A 20,739-nucleotide genomic window follows, 5' to 3' on the forward strand; every position below is an offset into this window, starting at 1 on the left:
AGGGAAAGATGCTGCGCAATGACACTCCGGGGTTGAGACCGTATGTGGTGTTACCTCAGAGATTACAAAATCGAGTCAGATTTACAAAGAACTTAGCAGAATGAGCTCAGTTATCAGTATGACGTTGCACCCCTCTTTGGTCTGGATGCATGCACTGTTTTGGTTGGGAATGGTGTTATAATGCCGTTGCATCCTCCACTGAGGCAAACTGGCTCGCAGCTGTTGCAACTGGCCCTCAGTATCCTGCGTACTGGCACTGAGTCAGAGCTGACGTCCGTGCTGGTCCCGCACATGTGCCGTCGAGGAGAGATCTGGGAATCTTGCTGACTATGAAAGTGCCTCAACATTACACAGGCCAGTCCCATTTGTGGACGAGCGGCACCCTGTTGAAAAATGGCACCGCGATACTATTACAGGAGGGTTAAGACATGATGAAGCGCGATATGCGTGACGTACCGTTGTGCCATCAGAGGTCCCTCCAGCCTTAACCTGAAGTCATACTCAATGGCTCCACGTAGCATGACCGGGAGTAACACTGCTGGGTCATTCTGAAACATTGGAAGAATGGAACCTCTCCCCGGTCGCCACTGTACTTGCCGACGATGCCCATCAGGGTGTAGTGTAGAACTGCCCCTTTCTAACTCTTTCAGGTGCCGATAACGCTGTCTCAGACGAGTACGTGATATCTTCGAGTCCTTCCAGTAATCATCCAATGCTGTTAACGCCTTTTATGTAACCTACCAGTCCTGATAACAACACTAACACGAACAACTCTAATCCATTCAGGTGGTCGCTCTAAATGTCACAGAGAACTGCAGCTATAACCGTTTACGTTCCTGCTGATTGTACTTGTACGAAGTTGCATTGACATCCGACCATGCCCTCTGGTTGCTTCACTTTTCTTATCACGCAGTGTATTTCAACGCAACCCAACGTACATTATCCACAATGGGGGCTGAACATGTGAGTAGCCATCCTTATCTTTGAAACAGGAATCTTTTCCGCGCCAGTTTTGTTTTGACCACCTTGTAGTTGGCCTATATTCTTAATTTACTCAGTTAAGGATCATTCTAGAACCTCCATAACTACGCTTTCGTGAGGTACTTTGCTTCTACATTCGAGCGTCTACGAGTTACCATAGAATTTGATAGGGATTCCATCGGCTCCTGGAGCATTGTTCCGTTTTAGCGATTTCAGGTTTTTCTCAACGTCCCTAACAGTAGCGTCCGTACCTCTCATATCTGCATTGGAGAAAGAATCTAACGGAGGCAATACTACACGACTTTACGTCGTAAAGGAACATTTGAAAATCGAGTTCAGCATTTCTGCTTTTGCTTTGCTAGGCTCAAGATGAACATCAACAAAAGCAAATCGAGGATAATGGAATGTAGTCGAATTAAGTCGGGTGATGCTGAGAGAATTAGATTAGGAAATGAGACACTTAAAGTAGTAAAGGAATTTTGCTATTTGGGGAGCAAAATAACTGATGATGGTCGAAGTAGAGAGGATATAAAATGTAGACTGGCAATGACAAAGAATGCGTTTCTGAAGAAGAGAAATTTGTTAACATCGAGTGTAGATTTAAGCGTCAGGAAGTCGTTTCTTTAAAGTATTTGTGTTGTGGTTGGCAGGAGAGCCAACACCGGGTACTAGAGGAAGCCGAAAGGCACGCGTTTTAGCTCACGCAGGCTGACGTGAGGTCTGGAACAGGACAAGGAAATTAGAATTTAGAAAAAACGGACGTAGCTGGTGGAATACTTAACTTTAATCCATTAATGGTGAACGTCGCTCTTGACGGTACATGATTCAGTATCAATAGTAACTGGTAATGGCGCCTTGCTAGGTCGTAGCAAATGACGTAGCTGAAGGCTATGCTAACTATCGTCTCGGCAAATAAGAGCGTATTTTGTCAGTGAACCATCGCTAGCAAAGTCGGTTGTACAACTAGGGCGAGTGCTAGGAAGTCTCTCTAGACCTGCCGTGTGGCGGCGCTCGGTCTGCAATCACTGATAGTGGCGACACGCGGGTCCGACGTATACTAACGGACCGCGGCCGATATAAAGGCTACCACCTAGCAAGTGTGGTGTCTGGCGGTGAGACCACATTCCTCCCCCGCAAATCGGCGTACGGTTGTGGCATAAGGCTTCCGCCCACCGTGGGGAGGACCCCATGTTGACGTATGCGACGAGGTGGGGAGCCTAACAACAGGCGAGGCTGTGCCACCCGCACCCTGCCATTCGGACCGCGGGGAGCTAGGAAACGCCTGAAAATCTGCTCCAGGGTGCACGCCAACATGCGGTGTATGCGCACGCAGAGAGACAGGAGGGGCCGAAGGGTCGACCTCCATCGGGCCGGGGCACCCGACGGGCGAAGACGACGTACGGTCCGGAGCGGGCAAGAGTTCTATGTCGGAGGACAACTGGTCACGGGAAGCGATCGGCGGCGCGTGACCCAGGGAGGCGCCCGGCGGTTGCAGCGACGCGTCCACTGCGGGCGTCGCCGGCGAGAGAACAGGCGGCGGCGGCGCGTCGCCATGGGGCAAAATGGAAGGCAGCGTCGGTAACACCTGGTGCCGAGGCGAGCCAGTAGATGGGTCCAGGGCGCTGACCGGACGGCACCGTCGGTGAAAGCAGACGGGGAGCGGCAGATCCCGTGCGACGACAGAGGCGCAGCTGATTAAGATGCCGACGCACCTCACCAGAGGCCCCCAAAACCAGATACATAACGCGGCCGAGGCAGCGAAGAATGCGCCCTTCGAGCCAATGCCGTGAACCTCGATAGTGGCGGTAGTAGACAACGTCGCCTGGGGCAAAAGCAGGTGTCTGCCGCTGCACAGGAACCTGATGCGGCGGATGTAGCAAAGACATCAAGGTTCGATGAGAGCGACCGTGGAGCAACTCAGCCGGCGAGCGACCATCTCAGGGCTGAGAGCGATACGAGGACAAAAAGAACAATAACGCGTCCTCCCGATAATGCGACTCTTTCAACTTCAACATCTGTGACTTGAAAGTCCTGACCAGTCGTTCAGCGGCACCGTTTGACTGTGGCGAAAACGGCGCGGACGTCAGATGTTGAATACCATTGGCCTTGCAGAATAACTGAAATTCTGCGGACATGAATTGTGAGCCATTGTCGGAAACAATAGTCTGTGGCAGACCTTCAATGGAAGAGATAGCAGATAACGCTTGGATGGTGGCAGATGACGTCATGGAAGACATCCGGACAACAAAAGGAAAATTACTGAATGAATCTACCACAACCAACCATCGAGCATTCCAGAATGGACCAGCAAAATCGATGTGTAAGCGTTGCCAAGGGGAAGTGGCTTTTGGCCATGCAAAGAATTTCCGCGGTGGTGCTGATTGTTGTTCGGCACACACCATGCAAGAAGAGCACATATTCGTAACCGCGACATCGATTCCGAACCAAGTACAGTGCCGACGAGCAAGTTGTTTCGTTCTCACTATACCCCAATGTCCTTGGTGGAGAAGCTGAAGACAGAGGACTGTAACGAACGTGGTACCACGACCCTGGACTGATCATTATCTGAACGCAACAGCAAAACACCACGTCGTACAAAACTTCTCTCCTGGTGAGCAAAAAATCGGCGAACCAACGGATCCCTGATCCGTGACTTTGACAAGGGCCATTGCATAGCAACAAAACGCAGAACGGTAGCAAGGACAGGGCGGCAGCTGTGGCTGTAGCTACACGACGAAAATCAATCGGAAAAGATTCGACCACGTCATCGGTTTCCGAATCAATGAACATGCAAGCAAGTTCGGAGGAATCGAATGCTCTATCCTCAGCAACAGGTAAACGGGACAACGCATCGGCGTTTCCGTGCTTAGCAGTGGACCGATACAAGATATCGTAGCGGTACTGCGAGAGGAAAATAGACCAGCGAATGAATTTCTGCGCTATACGTGGAGGTACAGGCTTGGTCGGATGAAAAAGCGATGTCAAAGGTTTGTGGTCTGTGATGATGGTAAAGTGACGACCATATAAGAAATCATGAAACTTTGTAACACCAAATACAAGAGCCAATGCTTCTTTCTCGATCTGTGAATAATTTCTTTGCGCAGACGAGAGCAATCTGGACGCAAAGGCAATAGGGCGATCGTGCGATCCATCTTTGTGCGCAAGCACAGCACCGATCCCGAAAACCGATGCATCCACCATCAACAAAAGGGGCTTCCGGGGATCGAATGGCGTAAGGCAAGTATTGGAAAGCAACGCCGATTTCAACTGGCGAAAGGCGCGTTCGCATGCCGTCGTCCAGACGAACGGAACACCTTTACGGCGTAAGCGATGAAGCGGAGCGGAAATGGAAGAGGCGTGTGGAACATATCGGTGATAATAGTAGATTTTTCCCAGCACACTCTGTAGCTGCTTCAAATTCTGCGGCGAAGGCAAGTCTTGTATGGCACGGAGATGCTCGGGACTGGGATGTATGCCTTGGGCATTGAGTACATGTCCCAGGTAGGGCAAGTCACGAGCAAAAAACACACATTTGTCCTTCCGCAAGCGAAGACCGTTTTGTCGCAAGACCTGAAATAATGTTCTGAGATTGGCTAAATGTTCTTCTTCCGTCTTTCCGAAGATCACAATATCGTCCAGATAGTTTGCTGCAGTAGGGACCGACGCACAAACAGTTTGTAGATATTGCAGAAACAATGCAGGGGCGGATGCACACCCGAATGGCAGTCGTTTGAATCGATACAAACCAAGATGCGTGTTAACCACCAATACGCGCTGGGATTCTTCGTCCACCGGTATTTGCAAGTACGCATCTGCTAGGTCCAACTTCGAAAAATATTTACCCAGGCACAGTTTGTCAGAAAGATCTTCCGGGCGGGGTAAAGGAAAAGTTGCAGTCACGAGTTGTGGATTCACTGTTGCCTTGAAGTCCACACAAAGCCTCAATTTTCCGGAAGGTTTTGGCAAAATTACTAAGGGTGATGCCCAGAGAGAAGCCTGCACACGTTCAATTACACCTTGTGATTCCAAATCGTGTAATGTTTTTGCGACCTCATCACGCAATGCGTGGGGAACATTGTGCGCTCTGAAAAAATTCGGTTGCGTGTTTACTTTCAGTTCCAAATGTGCTTTATAATTCTTAGCTCAATCGAGGCCCGGTGCAAAAATGTCTGCAAATTCTTCACATGGACGGGAAACACTGTCTGAAGGCACAGTCTGGTTCACTGATGGGACCTGATTTACTATAGACAAGTTAAACAACTGAAATAAATCGAAACCAAACAAGTTCACTGCAGAAGAAGAACGAAGGACATAAAATGACACAAGTTTTGTTTGTCCCGTGTATGTTGCAAAAAGGCTGCACTGTCCTAACACAGGGAGCCCGTGACCTGAATAGGTAGTTAGCTTAACATTTGTGGCACACAACGGAGGTGTGCCCAGCTGTTTGTATGTGTCTTGATTGATCAGTGAAACTGCAGCTCCGGTATCGAGCTGGAATGGTATCACTTTGCCGTTAATATCCAAGTCTACAAAAAGTTTATTGTCCTGCTGACGACAAGAGCGACTGTCTCGTGCAACGTGAACCGACACTGGTACAAAATCACTTGCGACTTGATGGGAGTTCTGGCGATGTCGACGCACACTGTTTGTGGGACGAACACAGTCACTGTTAGAGAGAGTGGCACTGGGCAGAGTGGAATGGACTATTTGAATTTCCATGGGCGAAGTTTCGCGAGCCTGAGTATCCTTGGTTCAATTCCGATTCCGGCGCGAAGCAAAGGGCCTGGAATGATTTTGAGTTTCCGATCTGAGCTTTTTATGGCAAACACTTTGAACATGTCCTTTTTTATTACAGTAAAAGCAAATAGCTTGGCGTGACGGGCAATTCTCACGCGAATGTCTAGTAGCACACCGCGGGTGTGATTTGAGCACTGCATTTGCATGCCAGCGCGGTACACGTGGCTGAGAGCCTGGCGGCAGCGGCGCGGCTGGGCGCGAGGGCTGTTTACTGTTCTGTGCAGCTCGCCTGGCGGGCTGGTTAACCTGACACATGGGTGGCGAAGTTTCAAATGAGTCCTGAGCGAAGTCAAGTGTGTCCTGCCGATCCAATATGTCCATCACTTGTTGAAGGGAGGGATTGACTAGTTTCAAAATCTGTTCCCTTATATGAACATCAGAAACGTTCTGTGCAGTTGCATCACGTACCATAGTATCTGAATAAGGGAGTCCACATTGACACTCAAAAGCACAATACCTAGTAAGGCCTTGCAAGGTTGCAACCCACTCCCGATTAGTCTGACCTGCCGTACGTTTTGTACAAAAGAAGTTATACCGTTTGGCAACTACAGTGACTGATTCTTTGAAATATGCATCTGATGCAGACAAAATTTCGTCGTAGGACAGAGTTGCTACGTCGCGTCAGGGAAATAATTTGACTATCACACGGTATGTTTGTACGCCGACCGAAGACAACAAAAACGGCTGCCGCTCATTAACTTGAATTCTGTAGGTTGCGAGATGGAATCGAAATTGGCGTGACCACTCCGTCCAGCTTTGCAGTGCAGCATCAAAAGGACAAAAAGTTGGTGCAACTGCGTGTTGTGGCTGCATTAGCGGTGGAGCGGCGGCTGCCGCATCGTTTTGCATCGCACGTTGACCCTGGACGAGCTGTCCAAGGGCATCCAGTAATGCCTGCGTCTGCTGATTCTGTAAGCGATAAAATTCGGACAGTACATCTGGAGATGGTGGCGAAGCCAGTACACAAGTAAATCAGGGCAGTATAGTTAACAACGCGGTATGGCCTCGTCGCCAATGTTGTGGTTGGCAGGAGAGCCAACACCGGGTTACTAGAGGAAACCGAAAGGCACGCGTTTTAGCTCACGCAGGCTGGCGTGAGGTCTGGAACGGGACAAGGAAATTACAATTTAGAAAAAACGGACGTAGCTGGTGGAATACTTAACTTTAATCCATTAATGGTGAACGTCGCTCTTGACGGTACATGATTCAGTATCAATAGTAACTGGTAATGGCGCCTTGCTAGGTCGTAGCAAATGACGTAGCTGAAGGCTATGCTAACTATCGTCTCGGCAAATAAGAGCGTATTTTGTCAGTGAACCATCGCTAGCAAAGTCGGTTGTACAACTGGGGCGAGTGCTAGGAAGTCTCTCTAGACCTGCCATGTGGCGGCGCTCGGTCTGCAATCACTGATAGTGGCGACACGCGGGTCCGACGTATACTAACGGACCGCGGCCGATTTAAAGGCTACCACCTAGCAAGTGTGGTGTCTGGCGGAGACACCACAATTTGTATGGAGTATAGCCATGTATGCAAGTGAAACATGGACGATAAATGGTTTGGACAAGAAGAGAATATAAGCTTTCGAAATGTGGTGCTACAGATGAATGTTGAAGATTAGGTGGGTAGATCACGTAACTAATGACGAGGTATTGAACAGGATTGGGGAGAAGAGAAGTTTGTGGCACAACTTGACTAGAAGAAGGGATCGGTTGGTAGGACATGTCCTGAGGCATCAAGGGATCACAAATTTAGCATTGAAGGGCAGCATGGAGGGTAAAAATCGTAGAGGGAGAGCAAGAGATGAATACACTAAGCAGATTGAGAAGGATGTAGGTTGCAGTAGGTACTGGGAGATGAAGAAGCTGGCACAGGATAGAGTAGCATGGAGAGCTGCATCAAACCAGTCTCAGGACTGAAGACCACAACAACAACAACAGGCTCAATTTCAGTTTCTGTGTCATCCATGGGGTGTCTGGACACTAACTGTGATGCCACTGACTGGCTTCACATATGACCAGAATTTCTTTGGTTTTCGTGAAAAATCATTTGATAATATTCTGCTACGGTAGTCACTCAAGGCTTCACCCACGTCCCTTCCATCCATACGCGTTTTACTTAGCACTCTCTACCTATACTTCTATGCTAAGGTTTACATCTATTGTGTAGTAGTCGTTACTTCTTTAGATACGCGAAAGAGAAAAGGAACTATTCAGAGGAAAAATAATGTGACTTTGAACAGAGAGAAACGAACACAAGAAATCAGTGACTGAATATATATAAAGTGAGGCGCTGCTAATTACGATTAGGAAACGCGGGCTGAACTTTAACGATAACTGGACTTATGAATGAAATAAGATAGCACAAGAGGCTCTTGGAAAATTTCATTTAGGAAAGAAAAGAGAAGTGATCGGAGAGAGGCAATCGTCAAATACTACGGAGTGCTAGATAGATTTAGAGAGAAAATTATTGAATCACGTTTCCACAAAAACGGATTCTAGAGCAAATACGTCAGATGATCACATAAAACGTCACTCTCATCAAGTGAATTAACAATGAAAAAGTGAGAATACATATGAGTCATAATACGTACTGTGAACCTTAACAAATCAAAACTGGGTGAGAATCATACTTCTTATGCTCATTTTAAATCCTCAGCAACGCATTTTTCAGACATACGGTTCGGTTTTATGAATCCGTTGTAGGTGACATGTTTTCCTTTTCTGTTGCAAAGAACTTTTGCAGAAAACTATGAATAATGTATACGAGAAGTGCCCTTTCTGTTCCGTGTTGACATTCTCTGCCTACTGTGAATAAAACGCCTTTGACTCTCGACAATATACTAGAACAGGGTTCTCACTGCCTTGTAGCATTGCCAGGTTCTGCCTGCATCATGAAAGGTCCATGGGTGTCCTCTGCGGAACGGCTGGAGTATGTGGAGAACTGTAGCAAACTCGATTGATCAGTAGTTGACCTGCACTCACAGCGCTTTTAGTGGAAATGAGGGGCTTGTGGAGCTCATCACGTCTGATGTCAATTCTACTCGACGTACATAAACGGAGCATTCCGCAAAGATAAGCGTTGCCGTTGCATAATGTCATTGGTGCGCTAAACATTTCACTTCGAAACGGGGTAGCAAATCCAATAAACACCAATTCAATTTGTAGACAAGTGTGATGCTTAGCAAGTAGTAGCGAAAAGGTGAATAAAATATTTAGATGCAGAGACAAGAAAAATTCCCGCGACACCGTTACCCGTACAAACATACACACGATAATGGCTTCCTCAACTACAGAAGATTACTGACTAAATAAATAGGTAACAGTAAGAAGGAGATGAAATATTCAGAAAAACCTCCAAAATAAAGTTGAGAGTTGCGGCAAATATATCGCCCTTCTCATTTTATTCTGCTTTAACCCCACACCATTATTTGATTTGGTAGATTTAAGTTTCCGGGAGAAGACCCTCCAGTAACACAAAAAATGAAAGTGTGACCTCGACATTCAAAGACGTGTTCTGTTGCAGTGTTTAAAGCTGTGCTAAAGACTTGTAAAAGTTTCCATATACTGCTTGCCTATCAATTTCACTTTAGGGAATGCTAAGATTTGTTTGTATTTAGACAAAGTAGCTGCATTATTTCTCCGTGTGTGACCCGAGACGTGTGCCAGTTGGTACACACTTTTTTTTCAAAAAATGGAATCGCTTAATTCGATTCATCTGTTTGCCCTCTCTTACAATCAGAATAAAGTTACAAGTGATTTACATTTGGCGTCGACGTAGAAAATGTATCCTCTTAAGTAGTTACAGAGGGAAGCACATTCTGTACGATGGATGGAGGCAATGATTGCATACCGTACTTCAGTCGATACAAGTGAAGAAGAATTTTAGGTCACAACATACTCCTTGATATTATTTTCAATTTTACAATGCCAATAGCTTTCATGATAATGTGCTTCACCTCATAATGAACTACTGAAGCTTGAAAGCCGCTTAATGGAAAAATAAGTATGTAAAAATATAGAACCGTCACCAGAGTATCCTTACAGTACTTACATCACATTCTCAGCTTCGAACTTCTCCAAACTTGACAAGGTTCTGCGCTAGAAAGTTAACTGAGATAGAGTCTGTTGAGATTCTACACTATCGTGTGTAAAAATGCTACACCGACAAAGAGTTACTCGAATGATTTAATTTGCTGAAAATGCGCAGAACAGAGTACGAATAGTAGGTGATCAACATTGCAGAGTGACAGAATATACTTAGGCCAACATCTCCCCGACTTGTTGACCATAAACGTAACGTGACCCCCTGACTCAGAAGATATACACTCCTGGAAATGGAAAAAAGAACACATTGACACCGGTGTGTCAGACCCACCATACTTGCTCCGGACACTGCGAGAGGGCTGTACAAGCAATGATCACACGCACGGCACAGCGGACACACCAGGAACCGCGGTGTTGGCCGTCGAATGGCGCTAGCTGCGCAGCATTTGTGCACCGCCGCCGTCAGTGTCAGCCAGTTTGCCGTGGCATACGGAGCTCCATCGCAGTCTTTAACACTGGTAGCATGCCGCGACAGCGTGGACGTGAACCGTATGTGCAGTTTACGGACTTTGAGCGAGGGCGTATAGTGGGCAAGCGGGAGGCCGGGTGGACGTACCGCCGAATTGCTCAACACGTGGGGCGTGAGGTCTCCACAGTACATCGATGTTGTCGCCAGTGGTCGGCGGAAGGTGCACGTGCCCGTCGACCTGGGACCGGACCGCAGCGACGCACGGATGCACGCCAAGACCGTAGGATCCTACGCAGTGCCGTAGGGGACTGCACCGCCACTTCCCAGCAAATTAGGGACACTGTTGCTCCTGGGGTATCGGCGAGGACCATTCGCAACCGTCTCCATGAAGCTGGGCTACGGTCCCGCACACCGTTAGGCCGTCTTCCGCTCACGCCCCAACATCGTGCAGCCCGCCTCCAGTGGTGTCGCGACAGGCGTGAATGGAGGGACGAATGGAGACGTGTCGTCCTCAGCGATGAGAGTCGCTTCTGCCTTGGTGCCAATGATGGTCGTATGCGTGTTTGGCGCCGTGCAGGTGAGCGCCACAATCAGGACTGCATACGACCGAGGCACACAGGGCCAACACCCGGCATCATGGTGTGGGGAGCGATCTCCTACACTGGCCGTACACCACTGGTGATCGTCGAGGGGACACTGAATAGTGCACGGTACATCCAAACCGTCATCGAACCCATCGTTCTACCATTCCTAGACCGGCAAGGGAACTTGCTGTTCCAACAGGACAATGCACGTCCGCATGTACCCCGTGCCACCCAACGTGCTCTAGAAGGTGTAAGTCAACTACCCTGGCCAGCAAGATCTCCGGATCTGTCCCCCATTGAGCATGCTTGGGACTGGATGAAGCGTCGTCTCACGCGGTCTGCACGTCCAGCACGAACGCTGGTCCAACTGAGGCGCCAGGTGGAAATGGCATGGCAAGCCGTTCCACAGGACTACATCCAGCATCTCTACGATCGTCTCCATGGGAGAATAGCAGCCTGCATTGCTGCGAAAGGTGGATATACACTGTACTAGTGCCGACATTGTGCATGCTCTGTTGCCTGTGTCTATGTGCCTGTGGTTCTGTCAGTGTGATCATGTGATGTATCTGACCCCAGGAATGTGTCAATAAAGTTTCCCCTTCCTGGGACAATGAATTCACGGTGTTCTTATTTCAATTTCCAGGAGTGTAGTTGCTGAACAATTCAAAGAAAACTTGAGACTCATTTCAAGTAAGTACCCCGCTGATACAATTATAGTCGGTGGTGACTTCAATCTACCCTCGATATGCAAGAAAAATTATACGTCTAAACGATCCAATTAATAGTTTAGTCCGATTGTCAGGTATAACTTCTATCCATGCTATTTCACACGAACTATCTACTTCAATTTCGCCACAAGGCAAATTACCTCTGACAATCCTGTCTGATGCGAATCGCACACTGCGCTGCAGTACTCTAGAGTGTAAAATAATCATTCAGTATACATATGCCAGGATTGCCAGAGGACATCGAAAAATTTCACAGAAGAGCAGCTCGTTTTCTATTAACTCGAAATAGGGAAGAGAGTGCCACGGATATGGTATACGAATTGTTATGGCAGTCATTAAAACAAAGGCGTTTTTCACTGCGGCAAGGCCCTCTCATGATACCTCAATCACCAACTTTCTCTTCAGCGCATGAAAATATTTTTTGGCACCCACGTACATAAGGAGAAATGATTACCATAATAAAATCAGAGAAACCAGTGCTCGCACGGAAATATGTACGAGTAAGTGTTCGTTTTTCCGGCACGATGTTCGAGAGTGGAACGGTAGAGAAATAGCTTAAAGGGGGTACGATGAACCGTCTGCCAGGCAATTAATTGCGAATCGCTGAGTAACCACGTAGATGTAGGTGTAGGTATACCGGGTGCGTTCATTACGCACCGTTCAAAACTTTTCGACAAAATTTCAGCGTGATCTGAAGCATCCAAGTGCTTTTATGGTTTTCCAGCGCTACTGTTTCGCGCCCTCCTATGGCGTGATCGAGGGGTGGAGGGTGCGGGTGTAACATTTACACGTGCCTGAACGGGAAGGGTACCTCTTAAGACCCACCCCCAGACCCTCCGCCCCCCCCCCCCCCCCCCACCCACGGTTGAGCAAGGATCTCTGTGCCACCCGCGCTCTTTTGTTGAGCACTTCAAAAATGTATCTGCACAGAGACAACCCTTGACTGACTCCTAGGCCCCTCAGATTACGCATGCCCATAAGAAGCAGGCAGGCGCTACATCTACGTCTACACGTCTACTCTGCAAATCACAGTTAAGTGCCTAGCAGAGGGTTCATCGAACCACCTTAACAATATTTCTCTATTACTGCTATCTCTAACAGCGCATGGAAAGAAACGAACACCTATATCTTTCCGCGTGAGCTCTTATTTACCCTGTTTTATTATGAGGATCGTCTCTCCCTATGTAGGTCGGTGTCAACAAAATATTTTCGTACTCGTAGGAGAAAGTTGGTGATTGAAATCTCATAAGATGATTTTTGCAGCAACGAAAGCGCCTTTCTTACGTCCACCGCAAGTCATGTATAATATCCGCGACACTCTCTCCCCTATTTCTTGATAATACAAAACGTACTGCTCTTCTTTGAAGTTTCTCGATGTACTCCGTTAGCCCTAGCTGGTAAGGATCCCACACAGCGCAGTAGTACTCCAAAGCAGTCTTGATAATTTCTTGATAATACAAAACGTACTGCTCTTCTTTGAAGTTTCTCGATGTACTCCGTTAGCCCTAGCTGGTAAGGATCCCACACAGCGCAGTAGGACTCCAAATCAGGAGAAGCGTAGTTCAAATGGCTCTGAGCACTATGGGACTTAACATCTGAGGTCATTAGTCCCCTAGAACTTAGAACTACTTAAACCTAGCTAACCTAAGGACATCACACACATCCATGCCCGAGGCAGGATTCGAACCTGCGACCGTAGCGGTCGCGCGGTTCCAGACTGAAGCGTCTAGAACCGCTCGGCCACACCGGCCGGCGAGAAGCGTAGTGTAGACAGTCTCTTTAGTAGATTTGGTGCATCTTCTAAGTGTTCTGCCAATAAAACGAAATCTTTGGTTGGCCCTCCATACAACATTTTCTACGTGTTCTTTCCAATTTAAATTGTTCGTAATTGTAATTCCTAGGTATTTAGTTAAATTTGCGTTCTTTATATTTGGGTGATATACCGTATAACCGAATATTAACGGATTCCTTTAAGCATTCACGTGGATGACCTCACACTTTTCGTTATTTAGGGTCAATCGCCAATTTTCGCACCATTCAGATATCTTTACTAAATCTTTTTGCAATTTGTTTTGATCTTCTGATGAGTTTATTAGACGATAAACGACAGCACCATTTGCACACAAATAAGACTGCTGCTCAAATTGTATCCTGAATCGTGTTTATAGCTAAGGAACAGCAGAAGGCCTTGGAGAACGCCAGAAACCAATTCTGTTTTACTCGATGACTATTCGTCAATTACTACGAACTGTGACATATCTGACAGGAAATCACGAATCCAGTCACATAACTGAGACGATATTCCATAAGCTCGCAATTTCATTACAATACACTTGTGTGGTACAGGTCAAAGGCCTTCTGGATATATAGAAATACGGAATCAATTTGAAATCGTTTGTCGCTAGCGCTAGAGCAGCAGTTTAGGGTATCGAAGGAGTTGCCTGTCTGCAGGCGCCTACGAATTGTTCAAAGGTATTGGTACTGTGGCTGGTACCACTGCGTTGTCCTCGTCGTTTTATAACACGTTTTTTGCTCGCGTATCATGTCATTTCTGGAAACCTAGAATATACTCTGTAGGAATCAACATGGACTCCGGAAACAGCGATCGTGTGAGACCCAACTCGCATTATTTGTTCATGAGACCCAGAAAATATTAGATACAGGCTCCCAGGTAGATGCCATTTTCCTTGGCTTCCGGAAGGCGTTCGATACAGTTCAGCACTGTCACCTGATGAAGTAAGAGCCTACGGAATATCAGACCAGCTGTGTGGCTGGATTGAAGAGTTTTTAGCAAACAGAACACAGCATGTTGTTCTCAATGGAGAGACGTCTACAGACGTTAAAGTAACCTCTGGCGTGACACAGGGGAGTGTTATGGGACGATTGCTTTTCACAATATACAGGGCGGCGCACGAAATGTGTTACCAGTTTGTTTTATAATATAAACTTTATTATCAATACAATCTGAAAGGAACATATACTACAATGAAGAGCCGTCCATGGAGATTTGTTCTAACTCAACACATGCTCAATATGTCCACCATTTCGTTTTCTAACTTCCTTCAAACGAACACTGAAGTTAGTGATTAACCTACGGCACATGTCTCCCGTAATTTCACTGCAAGATTGAAGAATAAGTCTTCTGAGCTCCGTTAAATCACGTGGACGTTTCGGGAAAATTTTATCCTTTAGGTGCCCCCAAAGAAAAAAGTCACATGGATTGAGGCCTGGACTATTGGGGGGTCTAATTTTGTCCGTCATTGAAGCGACCTGGAAACCTGAGTGAAATGATCCACATGTCGAAATGCTCGTGTCAAAACTCCAACACAGTGTTTGCAGTATGTGGCCTTGCTCCATCTTGCATGAACCACTGCGTGTTGAAGGGCAAGGCAGTAGCAAGAAGCTGTGGAATGAAGCTATTGCGAAGCATGCTCAAATAACGCTCGCTGTTCACAGTTTCTTCAAAGAAAAAGGGTCCAGTAAGTCCGTGACTGGAAATTGCTGCCCACGCTGTAATCCTCGGAGCACAATGTTGTCGTTCATGAGGCACTTGTGGGTTTTCAGTGGCCCAAAAGTGTACATTTTGTTTGTTAAACACACAGTCTAAATGAAAATGCGCCTCGTCTGAAAACCAAACGTTGTTGAGACTTTCTTCCCTATCCTCCGCCCACTGAGCAAACAGTAGTCTCTGCTGCTTGTGTTCTTCAGTGAGCTTCTGTGCACAGGTCATGTTGTATGGGTACATATGGAGGTCACTTTTAAGAACGCGTTGAACGGAGCTTCTTGATATTCCCAGTTGCACTGCTGCCTTTCAACACGATTTCCCAGGAATGCTCTGTACAGCAACTCGTCCCGCTTCATTATTCTCCGGCGAACAAACAGGCTTAGGCGGAGGTCGCTTCGCTTCCAATACTGTTCCTTCCTGTGCAGATTTATCATACAACCTGTGGATGGTCTTCTTGCAAGGGACCCATCGTGTGTTAAACCGTTGTCGAAAACGCCTCTGAGTCACAACAAGGCTTCTCGTTTCATGAAAAAGTAACACAATTGCCGATCATTGCTGTGTCGTCAGTCTTCCATTGTCAGCCATTGCTGCTTACTAGTCTCCTAGCGCAGTATCGTGAATTACACGTCATTTCCTAACTCATTTATTTCTTCAAGCTCTGCTGGTACTGCTGTAGAGATCCCAGCGGGATATCTAATGTGCGTTGTAAATTGTGAAAGAAACAATTGGTAACACATTTCGTGCGCCACCCTGTATATAAATGACCTAGAAGATAGTGTCGGAAGTTCTATGCGGGTTTTCCCGGATGATGCTGTAGTATACAGAGAAGTTGCAGCATTAGAAAATTGCAGCGAAATGCAGGTAGATCTGCAGCGGATGGGCACTTGGTGCAGGGAGTGGCAACTGACTCTTAACATAGACAAATGTAATGTATTGTGAATACATAGAAAGAAGGATCCTTTACTGTATGATTATATGATAGCGGAACAAGCACTGGTAGCAGTTACTTCTGTAAAATATCTGGGGGTATGCGTACGGAACGATTTGAAGTAGAATGATAATATAAAATTAATTGTTGGTGAGGCGGTTGCCAGGTTGAGATTCATTGGGAGAGTCCTTAGAAAATGTAGTCCATCAACAAAGGAGGTGGCTTACAAAGCACTCGTTCGATTTATACTTGAGTATCGCTCATCAGTGTGGGATCCGTACCAGGTCGGGTTGACAGAAGATCCAAAGAAGAGCGGCGCGTTTCGTCAGAGGGTTATTTGGTAAGCGTTACGGAGATGTTTAGCAAACTCAAGTGGCAGACTCTGAAAGAGAGGCGCCCTGCATCGCGGTGTAGCTTGCTGTCCAGGTTTCGAGAGGGTGCGTTTCTGGATGAGGTATCGAATATACTGCTTCCCCCTACTTGTACCTACCGAGGAGATCACGAATGTAAAATAGAGTGATTCGAGCGCGCACGAAGGCTTTCCGGCAGTCGTTCTTCCCGCGAACCATAAGCGACTGGAACAGGAAAGGGAGGCAAGTGAAGTGCCCTCCGCCACACACCGTTGTGTGGCTTGCGGAGTATAAATGTAGATGTAGAGAACTGAGTCATTAGAGCTACATTGCCTAAAGCGTATTTCTCGGCGTTTGCCCTGAGACCGCAGTAGCGCGGAGCGGGCGGGCAGCGAGCGCATGCGTGGTGATGCTAGTGTGCGTTGTGTGTGCAGTGGCTGCTGGAGTCGACGAGCGCGGGCCTGTGCATGAGCGAGCTGCTGCAGCTGGAGCACAGCGACGTGGCGCCGCGCCTCCAGCTGGCTGCCGCGCAGGCGCTCTTCGTCGCCGTGGAGCGCAGCCGCGACGCCATACACATCACCGACAGCAGCCACACCATACAGGTCAGTAGCGGCCGTGTAATAGCGTGCGTAATAGTTATGACGACGGTCTTCGTCGCGGTGACACCTTTACGTGCTATGAAAAGAAATTTACTTATTTATGTATCTGTGTACATACACTGATACGTGAAACTGGGGTGGGAAGGTTCAGGAGGTGTCCTTAAATAGAAGGACTAAAGTCCCGATACGGTTGCTACAGCGTTCAACAGGTTTAGAGAGAGAGAGAGAGAGAGAGAGAGAAAAACACTTTCATCAAGACCAATACCAAAAAAAAGAAAAAAAATACTATGCAACCAGTCGGCAGAATTTTAATTAATTATCATCAACTACATATCAAGGTGCAGACCTTCAACAAACAATCAGCGAGACTGATTACTCAGCTGCAGGAGTAACTCCACAAGAGAAGTTAGCCGAATGTCTCAGACACAGCTGCTATTAATTACCAAAACACCTGTCATTACATCGAAACCAAGAACAGTTTTTTCTCCAAACAACAAACGATAATACTTAAAGGGAGACACGTAAGACAACAGCCTCCAATAAGCACTTTTAACGAATGAAAACCGGTGCTCGCTTAATGCAGAGTTAAGCCTAGTTTACACGACGACCCTAGGTTGCAGGCAACTGCGCTATCGGCCACTGCGCATGCTCCTCGCGCGTTTGCGCAACTCGAGGGTGAAACTAAACAGTTTAGGCGTGTCCAACTTTGGCGACACTAGTTGCATGGGTTTTGAGGTTATATGTGTCCGTAGAACGTAGACAAACTGAAATATGAAGTGGGGAACGGAGAATAATGTTCGCTTTTTGGATATATATGCTTTGCATAGGTGTTCGTGAATTTTCAGTGATGCTGATTACAAAAATAAGCAACATATTGCTGCTCCTGAGACTGTCATGTGCGATCACAACATAGACTGACAATTTATGAGCTGCAGGGCAAAATTTATTGGATTAGGAGTACATATATAACTAAATTAAGAAAAATACAAGCAAATGTAATAATGTGATATGTAATTTCAGTTCTGGCGACAGTGCTTTATGCATTACAGTATCTTTATTCCTTATCGCATAGTTAACGCTATTTAGAAGAAACATTAACAGTTCTGGTGACATTCTAAGATAATTAAAAGAATTTCTTGGGTCTTCCATTACAAATTATTTCAGCAAGGATGCTGAACAATCGAGCTGACGTCTTTTCTTCATCCAGTCACGAATCGAAACATGCTTCTTATTCTTTTTTTTCTTATGCAGCGATTCCACGCAACAAGCTTAAACTCCATCACATCTCGTGGGACGAGCAGCTGCCAAAACTTCCATTTCAGACACGACTCAGGAAACCACAAAACGACGAAACTGGAGTATATACTGGTTTCGCCGTGTCTACAGTAAAATATGTAACCATTTGCGTGCAACTCATTCCACGCAACGAGTGGCGCAACCCAATGTCATCGTGTAAACTAGGCTTTACAGTCAGCTAAATGCGCTGAAGTTTAGGGGAATTTCTCATACACAGCTACCATTAGCTATAAAAACCAACAGCCATTACACTGAAATCAGATGCACAGATTTTTATAAGCAGCAAACAATGTATTTAAAGGGGACAGGCAAGACAGCAGCTTTCAATAAACCGCTTTACCAAATTACCTTATTAAGTAAACAGGTACGGTTCATTCTGGGGGGAAGGGGGGGGGGGTTATCGGCAACCACTTAACGCACAGACCAACCTTAGCAAAATTCCTCCTATACGGCTGTCATTAATTACAAAACATCTTTTCATATGCTGAAACCAAGTACAGGTTTTCATAAGCAAGAAACAGCTGTTTTAGAAGGGGAGGAGGGGAGGCAAGGCATCAGCCTTAAACCAGAAGTTTGAACAAGTAACCTTATTATGCAGCAAGATCTAGCATTTCTAAACAGGATCAGTGACCATTAAATGGACAATATCAGAAAGTTCATTCACTAAATAAATTTAGGATAATATCTCTTACCCAGCTGCCATTAATTATAAAACTGCTTTCATCTACTGAAACGAAGTACACGTTTTTTCATAAGTAAGAAACAAATATTTTTTAAAAGGGAGGGCGGGTGGGGGACAGGCAAGACAGCAGCCTTTGATAAACAGTTACAGCATATAACCTTACTACAGTGGGATTGATCATGCATGATAGTAACACAAAACCCACCAGAAAGTGAAAGAGCTGGCGGAGGGGAGGCGAGAGCCAAAGACAATTCACTTAGCTTGGGGCAGGGCGGGGCCGTTTGTCCGCTCCATAGGACGTCAAGAGACTGGGTCGCCTCCGCTAGTGTCGACTGGTCAAAAACAATTCTAAGCAACAGTCGGCTCCAAACTACGCTAGGATGTTCACTAACAGAAACCTTTTGGCGGGACACACAGTGACCGCCCGTGAACCACACGCTCCGCCGTCATCAGGCTTGGCCATTGGGCCCCGCATCATCAAAAGTCTCGATCTGCTCACACTTCCAAAACGAAATACTGTTCCTGACTGACATCATTGATCACGAACCCTTCTCGAATAGCCCTATCATCGATACCGAGGGGGCCACTCCCGAATCCAAAGTTAAGAGGCAAACACGATCCTAGAGCAGGAAGATCAATTGAGTTCGGGCCCACACGGCTCATACACTGAGATGGAAGAAGTCATGGTATAGCGATATCCACATATAGAGATGGCGGCAGCATCGCGTACGCAAGGTATAAAACGGCAGTGCATTGGCACAGATATAATTTGTACTCACGTAATTCATGTGAAAAGGTTTCCGATCTGATTATGGCCACACGACGGGAATTAACTCTTAGAAAGCAGAAAGGTAGTTGAAACTGGACGCATGGGATACTGCGCTTCGGAAATCGTTAGGGAATTCAGTGTCAACACTGTGCCGAGAATACCGAATTTCTGGAATTTCCTCTCACCACGGACAAGGTAGTGGCGACGACATTCACTTAACGACTGCGAGGAGGTTGTATAGAGACGTCAGTGCTAACAGACAAGCAACACTGAGTGAAGTAACCACAGGAATCAATGTGAGACGTACAACGAACCTCCGTTAGGACAGTGCGACGAAATTTGGCGATAATGGACATTTAACATCACCTACAACGCCTCTCTTGGGCTCGTGACTACATCTTCCAGATCCTAGATGACTGAAAAACCGTGGCCTGGTCAGATAAGCCCCCATTTCATTTGGTAAGAGCTGATGGTTGGATCAGAATGTGGTGCAAACTCCATGAACCCAAGTTGTATACAAGCCATTGTGCAAGCTGGCGGTGGCCCCATAATGGTGTGGACTGAGTTTACATGGAATTGACTGGGTCCTCTGGTCCAACTGAACCGATCATTGGCTGGAAATGTTTATGTGCGGCTACTTGCAGATCATTTGCAGCCACTCAAGGACTTCACGTTCACAAACAACGATGTCATGTCACTGGGCCAAAATCGTTCGAGACTGATCTGAAGAACATTCTGGACAATTCGATCGAATGGCCTGGCCAACCAGATCGCCGGACATGAATCCCATAGAAAATTTATGGAACATAATGTAGTGGTCAGTTCGGGCACAAAATTCTGCATCGGCAACACATTCGCAATTATGGACGGCTATATAGGCGGCATGGTTCAGTGTTTCTCCAGAGAACTTTCAACGACTTGTTGAGCCCATGCTATGACGAGTTGCTGCCCTACGCCGTGCCGAAGGAGAACCGATACGATATTGGGAGATATCCCACCAATTATGAG

General features: G+C 46.7%; 1 protein-coding gene across 2 annotated transcripts in view; it reads left to right on the forward strand.

Moving 5' to 3' along the window:
- The window catches only part of LOC124798448 (high affinity cAMP-specific and IBMX-insensitive 3',5'-cyclic phosphodiesterase 8A), a 1,735,971-nt gene that overhangs the window by 1,380,742 nt on the left and 334,490 nt on the right, over positions 1-20,739 (forward strand). For both annotated transcript variants that reach the window (XM_047261866.1, XM_047261867.1), the window contains exon 9: positions 16,820-16,987. In XM_047261866.1, coding sequence (XP_047117822.1) covers positions 16,820-16,987 — 168 coding nt within the window. The remainder of the gene's footprint in view (positions 1-16,819; positions 16,988-20,739) is intronic.

This window comes from Schistocerca piceifrons, chromosome 5, assembly GCF_021461385.2.
Source record: "Schistocerca piceifrons isolate TAMUIC-IGC-003096 chromosome 5, iqSchPice1.1, whole genome shotgun sequence".
NCBI lineage: Eukaryota > Metazoa > Arthropoda > Insecta > Orthoptera > Acrididae > Schistocerca > Schistocerca piceifrons.